This window comes from Kogia breviceps, chromosome 1, assembly GCF_026419965.1.
Source record: "Kogia breviceps isolate mKogBre1 chromosome 1, mKogBre1 haplotype 1, whole genome shotgun sequence".
Taxonomy (NCBI): Eukaryota; Metazoa; Chordata; class Mammalia; order Artiodactyla; family Physeteridae; genus Kogia; species Kogia breviceps.
In genome coordinates, this window is record NC_081310.1 from 33,941,229 (window position 1) to 33,954,976 (window position 13,748).

A 13,748-nucleotide genomic window follows, 5' to 3' on the forward strand; every position below is an offset into this window, starting at 1 on the left:
ATGTATACTACTTCATACCCATTAGGGTGGTGATAATCAAAATGATAGACAATAACAAGTATTGAACCGAATGTGGAGAAATAGGAACATTCATACATTGCTGGTGGGGTTGTGAAATGGTGCTACCCTTTTGGGAAACAATTTGGCACTTCCTCAAAAAGTAAAACGTGAAGTTACCATATGACCCAACAATTCCATTTCTGGGTATATGTCCAAGAGAACTGATAACATAAGTCTACTCAAAAACTTGTGCATGAATGTTCATAGCAGCATTATTCACAATAGCCAAAAAGCAGAAACAATCCAAACGTCCATCAGTTGATGAATGGAAAAACAAAATGTGGCATATTCATACAATAGAGTATTATTCAGTTTATAAAAAGGAATGGAGTACTGATACATGGTACAAAATGGCTGAACCTTGAAAACATTATGTTAAATGAAAGATGCTAGACACAACAGGCCACGTACTGCAGGATTCTATTTGTATGAAATGTCCACAGTAGGTAAATTTATAGAGGCAAAAAGTAGATTAGTAGTTACCAGTGGCTGGGGAAGATGGAGAGTGACTTCTAATGGGTCCTGGGTCTCTTTCTAGGGAGATAGAAGTGTTCCAGAGTTAGATAGCAATGATGGTCACAGGATCTTGTAAATATACCAAAAGCTGTTGAATTGTACACTTAAAAGGGGTGAATTTTATGATATCTTTTATCTAAGTAAAACAGAATTTTTAAGAAAAAGCCTGTACACAGGGTTAAATATAAACATGTTTATTATAAAACTTCATAATGCCATGTCAAATACAATAGGTATGACATAAGCTTAAATAAATACATATTTAAAACATTTTAAATCATAATTTTAAATACTTTATAAAACCCAAACACAGACCACATTTATATTTCACACAGCTATTTCCAACGCAGTATATACAAATATTTACAACATTTGAACAATTTCAAAGAAAACAATAATTCATTCCATATGTAGCCTGCTCATAATACTTGTTTTTTTTTCTCTCTCTCTCTCCTTTATTTCCCAGAGTTCTTTTGCCCCTTAAAAACTTCTGCTGTTCTGATCCTTATCATATCTCTCTGTTTCCTTTTGGTTTTGTCGTTGCCAGTGTGCAGCCAGCACTTCTCTGAAATTTTGCTTTTTCAACACATCCTAAGTTAATGAAAGGGTGGGAGAGTTTTGATTCTTATACTATCCTGCAAGGTTGGAGCAGCTTTGGCAATTACTGGCCCAGTGTCTCTTATGGCCAGTGATCAACCAATAACTAGGGATTCCTTAGGAATTTTAAACTCTCTTATAAATAAATACAAATACTTGCTCATTCAGGCTTTCCTCTCTTTAAGAACACCCGAATAGACAGAACAAGACAATTAGGGAATACTTACTAGACACCTTTACTTTAAAAAAATCCACCGGACAGATCCATTACATGGTATGTTTCTAGCATGGATTTAAAATCTTATGTAATAGACAAGAATTGTATGTTGACACATCACATCTGACAAACATCTCTGTAGGAGTGCACGACACATTTATGTATCTATATGTTTTTTTCCAAGAAAGACATTCATAAAACTGTACCTTCGTTTGTCTGCATTTATGCTTTTATCAAATCAGAACATTTAACCTCATGGAAATTTTTCATCATAGAAACCATATAGCTATGAAAAAATACCTGACAGTGTACAAGTGTGTGCCATGTGGATTTTGCTCTCCTGAGACTACTCGTGTTTTTTAAAGAAACTGTAGTCAAACATTCAGAACTTTATTCTGGTTTATGCATTGCTAGGGCACAGTATTTGCCCTTTTTGAAATACATTTACTACAGATGAAACTTTAGAATTTGTTAATAAAGATCTGGGATAAGCAACTTTTACCCTATTATAGTCCTAATATTTACATATTTTAAAGTCCTTATCACACTTGTACTGAATTAAGGCTTATGGACTATAGTCAATGCAAGTAAAAAGAACACAGCCTCTAAAAATACTTTAAAAAGCACTGAATCCCACAGGGATAAAAGTGATTGAGACTGTGTTTGCACTCCCACAGAGTGCTAAATAGAATTTCCACCATTAAAAACCTTTCCAGGGGCTTCCCTGGTGGCGCAGTGGTTGAGAATCCGCCTGCCGATGCAGGGGACACGGGTTCGTGCCCCGGTCCGGGAAGACCCCACATGCCGCGGAGCTGCTGGGCCCGTGAGCCGTGGCCGTTGAGCCTGGGCGTCCGGAGCCTGTGCTCCGCAACGGGAGAGGCCACAACAGTGAGAGGCCTGCATACCGCAAAAAAAAAAAACAAAAAACAAACAAAAAAAACCTTTCCAATGTCGTCACCCCACGGCATTAAAAATTTGTCATTTTTTTTCCAGGTCTGTTAATAGAATATCTTTGACCAATTTGTTTCCTCTAAACTCTTGACAAGTATTATTCATCCCAATGACAGCCACTACATAAGCAGCAGCTGAAACACTGTGAGGGACAAAAGAAGGAAACAGCGTCACAAAATAGTGTGTTGCACCACAAGATTTTACAGTGAGTGAAGGGTGAGTTAAGAAAAGGAATTCTGAGATTCCAGAGCCTTAGTCTCTTCACTCTTGCATGGAAGCGAATATTCTTTCCTTCCAGTAGCCAGCACTGGAAAGGAGAAAACTGAGTCTTTTTGGTGGCAGGCTGGACTTGCCCACTGGATTTTAGTCCGTTGAAGTCCTTGTAGGTACCATAGTCCCAGCTATAAAGGCAGCCAGTGGGTGTAGAAGGTGAGAAGGACCAGAGACCCAAGCAGACCTCTCTGTCTCTGCCGTCTTCAGGGTATCGTTCTAGTTTCCTAATGTACCTGTGCTCCTGCAATGATAAGAATGCATGCGGTCAGGACATTTAATACTTTGCATACTAACAGCAGCGACAAAACTCCCCTTCTAGCACAGACAACTGTGTGCACTCTCACAAGGCTAGTCCAAATACAAACAGCAAAATCCTGTATAGCTGGGATAGTGAAACTATTCTGTATGATACTGTAATGGCGGATACATGTCGTTATATATTCGTCAAAACCCATGGAATATACAAAACCGGGAGTGAACCCTACTATAAACTGTGGGATTTAGTTAATAATAATGTATCAATACTGGCCCATCGATTGTAACAAAATACCATACAAATGTAAGATGTTAATTATAGAGGAGGGATTCCCTCGCGGCACAGGGGTTGAGAATCCACCTGCCAATGCCTAGGACACGGGTTCGAGCCATCGTCCGGGAAGATCCCAGATGCCGTGGAACAACTAAGGCCATGTGCCACAACTACTGAGCCTGCGTTCTAAAGCCCGCAAGCCACAACTACTGAAGCCCGCGCGCCTAGAGCCCGTGCTCCACAACAAGAGAAGCCACCGCAATGAGAAGCCGGCGCGCCGCAGCAGGGGGAGGAGTCCCCACTCGCCGCAACTAGAGGAAGCCCGCGGGCAGCAATGAAGACCCAATACAGCCAAAAATAAAATAAATAAATAAATTTTTTAAAAATAATAGAGGAAATTGGAGGGCATGAGGGGATATTCTGGAGCTCTGTACTTTCTACTGAATTTTCTGTAAACCTGAAACTGCACACACAAAAATGTCTATTAATTTAAAAAAATCTATTCAGAGGGGACTTGAGCCTTCCAAATTCTCACGAAGCAGAGCAAAGTGGTTAAGAGCACAGATTTTAGAGGCAGACTGCCTGGGTGTGAATCCTGGCTATACCACTTACTAGTTTTGAGATTTTAGGCGTTAAGTTATCTGTGCCTCATTTTCTTCATCTATATAATAATAAATACAATAGCTCTTATCTCATATAATTCCTAGCTTAGAACGGTTCCTAGAACATAGTAAGTGCCATGTAAGGGTTAGCTATTATTATTATTCATGTTCATAAATGAAATGACTCCATAAAGGCCAGATCCTTGTTCCTTTCCTCTCCTCCTACAAAAAAATGAAACAACTTTCCCTAAAATAACATGAAGGTGGTGATTTTCTCCCTAGACACTGCAGGTTCAGAAGGTTCCAGGAGCAACAGAACATGTAGAGAAGATACCTTCTTTCAAAACCATATGTGATTTTCAAGTCTTACCTGATTCCTCTGGACTTAAATTAACTCGGAAAGCGTTTGGTAGGATCCATCTGATTGAAGGCTTTGGCAGCTGCTGTGGAATACATGAGAACACTAAGTAAAGCACTGGTTTCCAGCATGAAGAGAGAAAAATGTGTAAAATGTTCAATGGCATGCTTTATACAAGAGTGCAGCTTACCTGGCAGGAACAAATTTTTTTGCTGCAAGAGAAAGAAAACCATTCATTTAGACTAAATGACTTTTAAGGATACATTAAATCCTGAAACAATATGACTCTTTTCATCAGGGGTTGCAAACTCAGTACCAAATGAAGCAACTGACAAAGGATTAATCTCCAAAATTTATAAGCAACTTATGCAGCTCAATAACAAAAAAACAAACAACGTAATCCAAAAATGGGCAGAAGACCTAAATAGACATTTCTCCAAAGAAGATATACAGATTGCCAACAAACACATGAAAGAATGCTCAACATCATTAATCATTAGAGAAATGCAGATCAAAACTACAATGAGATATCATCTCACAGCGGTCAGAATGGCCATCATCAAAAAATCTAGAAAAAATAAATGCTGGAGAGGGTGTGGAGAAAAGGGAACCCTCTTGCTCTGCTGGTGAGAATGTAAATTGATACAGCCACTATGGAGAACAGTATGGAGGTTCCTTAAAAAACTGCAAATAGAACTACCATACGACCCAGCAATCCCACTACTGGTCATAGACCCTGAGAAAACCATAATTCAAAAAGAGTCATGTACCAAAATGTTTATTGCAGCTCTATTTATGATAGCCAGGACATGGAAGCAACCTAAGTGTCCATCAACAGATGAATGGATAAAGAAGATGTGGCACATATATACAATGGACTATTACTCAGCCATAAAAAGAAACGAAACTGAGTTATTTGTAGTGAGGTGGATGGACCTGGAGTCTGTCATACAGAATGAAGTAAGTCAGAAGGAGAAAAACAAATACCATATGCTAACACATATATATGGAATCTAAGAAAAAAGAAAGTCATGAAGAGCCTAGGAGTAGGATGGGAATAAAACACAGACCTACTAGAGCATGGCCTTGAGGATATGCGGAGGGGGAAGGGTAAGCTGTGACGAAGTGAGAGAGTGGCATGGACATATATACACTACCAAACGTAGGGTGGATAGCTAGTGGGAAGCAGCCACATGGCACAGGGAGATCAGCTCGGTGCTTTGTGACCACCTAGAGGGGTGGGATAGGGAGGGTGGGAGGGAGGGAGATGCAAGAGAGAGGAGATGTGGGAACATATGTATATGTATAACTGATTCACTTTGTTGTAAAGCAGAAACGAAAACACCATTGTAAAGCAATTATAGTCCAATAAAGACATAAAAAAAAACCCAAAATACAACTCAGTACCTTCATGGCCCCTGTAATTATCAGAGCCCAGACACGGCTCGGTGGCAACAAGGGGGCAGGGCAGGGGATGCAAAGTGCACACTCATGCAAAGGACACAGCAGCCTCCTAATGCAAGCAGATAGCAACATGCTTGCCAGGTTCAGCTGTCTTCCAATTTGCCATGAGAAATCTCAGATCTGGATTAGATGTGAAATTTCCTATTCTGTAAACGTCAGAACTTAATTCAAAAAATGTTAAAGACTCTGTAGGTCAAACAAACCAGGAGTGTGGCTAGATGTGTTTGCATATCCCCTGAGATACTCCCATATTTAATCCTGTATTCCAAATAAAATTTTTGGAAACGTTTTATTGATTTTCCCAGGACCACTAATTATGGCAGCCTCATTGCAACAACTCCCAGGGGGACCACAGCATTCAATGTGAATAGCATCCCCTGGAGTTGTACAATGTTAGCACACTAACATTTGTATTTCCTGAAACTCTTTCCCTAAGACTTCTGCTTAATTACCCTGCAGTTTATTAGTGTTTAATGACTAGTGACTAGATTCTAATTACTTTTTACATCTGTGAGAGATAACATGACTCATCAACGAGAAAATAATTTTTTTCAAAAACATTTTTGGAGTACATTCATAAATGCCCTTACCTTTCTTCTGAAGGCGTTTCAGAAGCCAGAGGAGAAATGATGCTAATGTAATGAAGGAGACCCCAGCGGCAGAAAGTCCAACTGCCAAGGGAGTTTGGGACTCAGAAGGAGCTAAGGAAACAGAGGGGGGTAAACTGTCATGGGAAGGAATTAAATTCAAAGTCTTTCTGTTCTGTCCATTCGCCCTTTTCTTTGTGCACTGATTACAGTGTACAAAGCAGAAGAGTCATCTAGTTCAATACATGAGGCAGAGACATGGTACTACAGGCCTTAGAGATCAGCCCCAAACCACTTTTGCAAGCTTATCTCCCAGCCTGGCTAGGCAGAGCTCTAACTTACCAAGCTTTCACAGCACACCTTGGTTAACCTCTCTCTCTCTCTCTCTCTCTCTCTCTCTCTCTTTCTCATTCTCTCTCTCATTTCCACCCCCCCCCAACTTTTCCCACTAGCTCTCCTTTTTCCAATTATCAAAATTCCATTGACATGTCACTTCTGTTTTCTCTTTATCCCCATAAAATGAAATGTCCATCCATTAATGTTAACCTGGGTAACCTTTCTGACCTTTCTGGTTTGGATATACCGGGTAGTTCACTACTGTAACCAGATAGCTTCCTTTCTTAGATCCCTTTCTTCTCTCTGGTCCCCCAGACAACCACCATCAATCAATGCTTCACCTTCACAGGTAGGCAGCATCCCAGACCAGTGACCTGTGTCACCACATGTCAGAGCCGCAGAGCCACTGAGCGTCCATCCTTCAGGACATGCAAATGTACACTTGGTGCCAAACACAGGCTCCCCACTGCAGTTTATGCTGATCTTCCCGGGAACCTCCAAACTTGAACATTGTACCACTGCAAATGATAGCACATGGGTAGATGTTAAGAAAAATCTACTGGAAAACTTTTAAAACTGGCAGAAAAGTCACCAATAAGTGTAACTTATAAGCACTACTTAGTTTTCAGGATGTAGGAAATTAGGATCAAGTCCCTTGGGGCAATCTAGGTTCAGAAATGTTTTAAGGTACTTGACCTATACTCCTTTAAAGATTGAATTCAGTCCTACCTTGGCAGGAGGGGACCTCCTGTGTCCACTGTCCCTGAGATGTGCACTCCAGTTGAGCTGATCCATGTAATTCAAAGCCTTCCTCACAGCTGATGACACAGGAGGACTTGTAGGTAAACTCTCCAGTTGGGGAATGGGTACAGTTCACTGAACCACTTCTGGGCTGAGGGACAGCATCACATTTCACAGCTGGAAGACATGAGTGAGTACATTAGAAGTTTGTTTTTATCGGGCAGCAACAGGTTTCCCAAGGTAACAAAGTCCCTAGCTCTTCAATGGTGCTCACAGGAAAACTCACCCATGGACCCACTTTGGAAACTTTCAGAAGTACTAGAAGCACTAGACTCGTTGTCTTTCAGAAGACAACTCATGTAGCCTCTCTCTGGGCTGGACAAAACTTTCATGGGAAAGCTGAGCTACCAAAATTATGGTCAGAAAATAATGTAGTGGAACTGGATAGTACTTGGCATTTGACGACTGAACACAGATCACTTTGGACAAAGGAACACTCAGAGAATTCAAGAGTCTTCATTAGTCCCTGGACAAGCGGGGAGATGGCTGTGTTTTCTTTGAATTCCAGTCCCTTCATTGACAGGGGTACTAATTAAAGGACAGCCTTTAACAGGACCAATGGTTCCTGAGCTCTGTTCTGATATGTGAAAGAAGTCAGGGTCAGGAGAAAGATTTTATGTAGTCAGGGAGCAACTTATGGGTCCTGGATGCTTACAGATGAGGCCAAAAAGAAAGGAGGATAAGAAGGCAGCCACATAAAATTTGTCTGCTTTGCAGTTTGGTTTTGGTCTTGTGGTTTTTTGCTACTGTAAATCATTCTGTGCTGTATTTGGCTACAAAAATGCCAGTACCTGATAGTGAAAACTGCTTGCTTTCAATGTTCTTGCTCTTGCCTTATTAAATTAAATTAAACTAAATTTTAGTGCTTAGGTATATATTAAGGGTGTCTCTACATCTGACACCACACTTGAAACATTTTCCTCACTGCTAGTTATGAGCAATTTCAGAAGAAAAGTATGACAAGTATTTTGGAATCAAGTCATATTCTCATAATCCTACTTTGTAAATTTTCTAATGTGATTTCCCTTCAGATTAAGATTTCTGCTTACTCCATGCCAATGTCTGTAAAGTTATATTAGTCTGGTACAGTTAAGAAACCAGAAAAGCATCCACTCTTACTACATACAATCCTTTCCCTGGACAGTTCTTTTATATGCATCTCAAAAATATAAGATGAATGTTGCCCGTCAGATCTGATTACTATAGTTAAAATAGGCATCGGGTTTCATTTTCAGTGCTTCACATTTGAAGACTGCTGCTCTTTGAGAAAGGGAGAGTGTAAAAGAGACTCTCAGGCTTACCTTCACAAACTGGGACCTGCTGTGTCCATTGCCCCTGGGTAGTGCATTCAACCTGGGCTGGCCCCTGCAACACGAAGCCTTCTGCACAGGTGAAGTGGCAGGATGACTTATAGGTGAACTCTCCAGCAGGGGCGTGGCTACAGCTCAGAGTGCCATTCTGAGGATGGCTGATGGCATCACATGTCACAGCTGTAACACATGTCCCAATTTACATTAGCAGGTCTGGCTTACCCATTTGGAGTATAGGTTGAGAAAAAAGAATGTTTACAATAAACCCTGATGTAGAACCACTGTACCTTTACATGTTGGTTTCTTGTTGTCCCAAATCCCAGAGGAGACACACTGCAGGTGCTGGGGTCCAGTGAGTTTATATCCTTCATTACACTCAAATTCACAGGTGGTGTTCCACAGGAAGCTTCCGTGGCTTTGGAAACATTTCACAACTCCATTGACAGGATTTGTCAAAGCATCACACTTAGCCACTGGGGATTTGAAAGAACACCATGAATTTTACAGAAGAGTGACATATTCACTTCTTATTGAACTGGAATTTATAATACAATAAGATAGATCAGAGGGTAGATCCCAAAGCCCTGTGTTCATCCTTGGGGACATGCGCACACCCAATAAAGCTTTTAATGCTTTTTTTCTTGATATTTTCATCTTCTCTGGTTGACTCTGACTATGCTAAGTGGTTTCTGATCTATTTTATCAGATCTCTCATCAGGTCTCTGGCCTATTTTACATAAGGCAAAAACAAAGAAAAATAACAGATTCTAGATCAAGATTTATGATAAGTGATTTTAAAAAAAAATCCCGACATACGCAGAACATTCATTTATTTTAACCCAGCATGACCTGGAGGAAAGCATTTTTTTGTCTTTGGCCTAGGAAGATAAGACAGAGAGAAAAGGGTATACTGAGGCTACTTGATTATCATGCTCTTAAATTGGTCCAATTGCATGGATGAAGTTAAACAGAGAAAGGGGAAAGTCATTAAGATGTTAAGAGTATGGATTCACTGTTTTATGTGTTTTCTTACAAATCACCGGAGCCTCAGAAACACTTATGTCAAACATAGGATAAAAACCTCTCTCAAAGCCAGCTGGTACCATATTGGCCATGAGAACAAGTTTAATTAGAACTTGTTTAATTAGGACAAGTTTAAAAGAACTTTCCCTGACGTGCTGAAAATGGTATAAATTGGATAAAAAGTAAGGCAATGAGGGATGAGTTAGAGAATGTTCTGTGCCTTCCGAGGGAGACTTACCATCGCAGGCTGGAAGAGGAGCATTCCATTCTCCGGAGGAAGTGCACTGTGTGGCCTCCGTGCTGCTTGGGACATAGCCCTCCCCACAGCTGACAGAGCAAGAAGAATTGTAGCTGAATTTCCCCAAAGGGTCATTGCAAACCAGGCTTCCATGCTCAGGGGCTTTCTGTGCCTGACAGGTCACAACTGAAAAGGGAAACCAAATTAATTCTCCTCCTCTGTCACCTTATCAGGTGGGAAGAACCCTGGAAACTATAACTACTGTTTATTGAATAGCAGGCACTATGAAAATGTTGTGTCTGCATTTGTTCACATCATCCAAACCATAAGCCTATGAAGTTGGTACTATATTGTCCTCATTTTACAATGAGAAAACTGGGACTCAGAGAGTTTAACTATGTGTCAAGGTAATTAATAAGTGGTGAATCTGGGATTCAAAGCCAGGAGGGTCTGACTTCATAGCCTCAGCTCTTAACCACCTTCTGAAACCATATGCCCCAGGGAAGGGAAGGCATGCAGACCCGACTCCAAAGCCAGCTGGGACACAAAATCCTCCTACCATCTCTAGCGAAGGAAAAGGTGAGACCAAGCCTTACCTTGCTCACACTTGAGTCCCTTGAAGCCGGGGTGGCACTGACAAGTGTGGCTGTTGATGGTCTCTCTACAGTCGCCGTGGCCACTGCAGGATGTCGGGGTACAGGCAGCTGTGGAAAAGACAGTCCATGATGACGATTGTTATTGTGCTTCAAATGAGTTTCTTTAGGAATTCAGGGTCAACAGTGTGTAACGGGGATGTCACCATTGATACAGAGTGCCAGAGATTTTAAGAGAAGTGCTTGATGAAATGCCAAAGCTGAGTTTTAGGCTCAACCATTTTAAACCTTGATGTTAATGTCAGGGGTATAGCTGTAACTGGCTCCCCAAATAGAAAATTCCCTTTATCACAAACTCTAAAGAGAGTTCCCCTATGGCACATAAACAAGTAGCTAAAAATGTATCATGTGTGTGTACACACACTGTATATAAGTATAGACCTATATATATGCATATATGTATACATAAATACATACATTCTTGTCTACATTCACACAAAGAAGCAAAAACACATTCTGTTTTAAAACACCAAACAGAATGTTTTAAAACCGTATCCTTTAGAACATAAAGTTCCCACAATAGAGAGCGGATTTTGCATACAGTCCACTATCTGTCAAGATGCTCATACGCTGAATCTCCCTCCCACTGCTGCCACAGACTCCCTACCTGTGTAGCACAAGGCGAGCTTCTTTTTGCTGCATGTCTCATCGTTCCACTTGCCCGAGTCCTTTTCTCTCTTGATGTAGATCTCTATACAATCCTCCTTGCTTTGCTTATTGTTTGGTTCACCTGGAGCCCAGTTTGTGGCCTCTTCAGTCAAAGGCTTCTGGGTCCCTATCCAGGTCCATGTATTGTTGACCTTTCTGATTCCGATCCAGTAATAACTTGGTGAATAGCTGAATGTGGAGTTCAAGTGTCTAATCTCTTCCTGGTTTTGAATTGCAACCAAATGTGTGTACCTTTGCTGGCAATAAGCACTGGCCTCATCAAAAGTCATGGTTTCCGTGGAGGCGTTGTAAGACCAGGCTCCACTTTCTTTAAACAGAAGAAGCACTAAAGGGGAAAATGTGAAAGGAATGGGAAAGTTTAGTCCTGCTATGGTTTGACTCTGTTAACTGGACCTTTTGTTGCCTTGTTTTTTGGCATCTAGTGGCCTTTGGGTTGACTCAACCTTTTTTCACCCTTTCCAAAGTAAGAATGGGTATGAATGGAGAAACTATCATTTACTGTGTATCTCTTTTGTGGTTGCCCTTCCACTTGGTGCTTCACCCACCATAACCTACTCAATATACCTACCTAATAGTAGAAAAATAATCAGAATAACTAAGCTTTTTGGGGCACTAAATATGCACTGTCAGGGGCACTTTACACGAACCACGATACTGAATCCTCAAAATGCCTCTGGGAAATGGGTTATTTATGATCAACTCTTTATATCTAAGGAAGCTGAGGCACAATGAGGTAAAAATTGCTCTTAGCCCAGGGCACAACACAGTGTGAGGAGAGGCCAGGGATGCTGCTAAACAACCTACGATGCACAGGGCAGCCCCCACAAGGAAGACTTATCTGGTCCAAAATGTCAGTAGTACCAAGGATAAGAAACCCTTGTCTAACTAAGGACATTGACTTACCGAAAGTGAGAGCAGAGAGAAACTGTGAAGCAATCATGACTTCAAGACTGCTTTTGATCCCAAGATTAGACTTGAAATGCTTTTCTGGGGGGAAAAGTACAAAATTAATTATAGAATGAAATCCCAGGCTACCAGTTACTCAAATCATTCTACAATGATGCGTATAGCGACATCCTAAGATTTTCAGATAAAGGATTGAAATCTTTTCCCACCATCTTCATTTCAAAGAAGTTTACCCAAATGAATACATATAAAAGTTAAGATTCTCATCATTTAGGTCAAAGAGAAAAGCCAGGTTTTAACTTGTCTGAATACAATAAGAGCTTGCACAGATCTTTTATCGAAGGCTTCTTGCCTATCTGTTCATGTTAATAATCTGTGTTTCATGGCCAGATTAGTTAAGTGAAAGACTTCTTGCACTTACCTGTTTGGTGAAGCAGTTGTTTTGGTGTCAGATTCCTCCCGAGTTGCTGCTGCTTCTTGCTGCTTCGTACCACTCTTGCAGTTCTGATGCGAGGTCAGCCAAGAACAGTGGAGCACTGCTCCTGCTGGAGCTCCTTTATAGAACGACGCTTCCTGTGAGTAATAGGCGGATATGTCCAAACCCAGTAAAGAGGAATTCCCCGGCAGCATCCAAAAAGTTTCCCAGGAATATCCATAATGCGAAAAATGACAATGATGTCAAAATGAATTCTCCTTTTTTACATACCTTTTAATTTTACATGAATTCTATTGATATGACACAAATGCATGGTTTTAATCCCCAAAACATAAAATCTACATCTTTAAAATTTTTTTAACTTTGCTTATTAGTAGTCCCTCTCCTGAAATTGTGTTAGCAATCAGAATTTCATCACCCTAAGCGAACTAAGAGTAGTTGTGTCATCTATGGACTATTACCCTCAATTTTCCTACCCCATACCAGTCAATTATGTCATCACTCACTTTTTTTCTCTTTCTCACCTACCAACTCAATCCATTTTAAGGTACACTACCTCATTGGAATGAATCATGAAGTAAATGTTAATCTTCAGATTCTATGCTCAGTTATGGCTAAATTACTAGAAACAATATCTCCCAGTTAAATGTCTGAAATAATGCCTGTTTCTTAAATATAAGGAAAATGGGAAATAGACTAGGATATTCCTGTCGGGAAAACATTCATGATTTGTTCAGTGAGAAAATAAAGATGAAAACTATATATACTCGTGTTTAATTTACCCAAATTTGGTTTAAAATTTTCAGCTTTTCCCAGTTTTTGCAATGACCCTCTATTACTTTTATAGTGAAAAGAACACAGTTTAAAGAATTCTGTGTCTAAATGCAACTGAAGAGTATATATAATATATATATTTTTTATATATATATTATATATATTTATATATATATATATATATATATATACACACACATAAAATATCACTGATTCCTGCTCTTTATACTGGCATTTCTTTGGGGCAGTTATATACAATCACCATTCCCCATCTCTGCATCTTGTTTAATTCAAACAGTAGAGACAGTAAATGGGAATCTTTTACTTTCTATGTTCTGTAGAGATCAAGTGACGCTAATATTCTATAATTACAGCTTTTTAGAATAGGACATCTAAGAAAGTACTCTAAGCAGGCATGAAGTAGTAGTGGCAGGGGAATGAGTGGAGA

The 13,748-nt window shown here is 40.2% G+C and overlaps 1 protein-coding gene across 2 annotated transcripts; it reads right to left on the bottom strand.

Moving 5' to 3' along the window:
• Window positions 1–755: 755 nt before the first annotated feature.
• On the bottom strand, window positions 756–12,620 carry SELE (selectin E). 2 transcript variants are annotated; one of them, XM_067030479.1, is made up of 13 exons: window positions 12,512–12,620; window positions 12,088–12,171; window positions 11,123–11,509; window positions 10,459–10,566; window positions 9,863–10,048; window positions 8,889–9,074; window positions 8,593–8,781; window positions 7,220–7,408; window positions 6,832–7,008; window positions 6,158–6,268; window positions 4,294–4,315; window positions 4,116–4,188; window positions 756–2,855 (listed from the first exon to the last, which is right to left on the bottom strand). In XM_067030479.1, exons 2-12 carry the CDS (start codon window positions 12,122–12,124, stop codon window positions 4,131–4,133), a joined length of 1,650 nt encoding a protein of 549 aa, XP_066886580.1. In that variant the 5' UTR covers window positions 12,125–12,171; window positions 12,512–12,620; the 3' UTR covers window positions 756–2,855; window positions 4,116–4,130. The 2 variants fall into 2 exon arrangements, with proteins under 2 accessions (XP_066886580.1, XP_066886585.1); XM_067030484.1 differs by having other exon boundaries at window positions 2,770–2,855; window positions 4,116–4,185; window positions 12,512–12,592.
• Window positions 12,621–13,748: the final 1,128 nt, after the last annotated feature.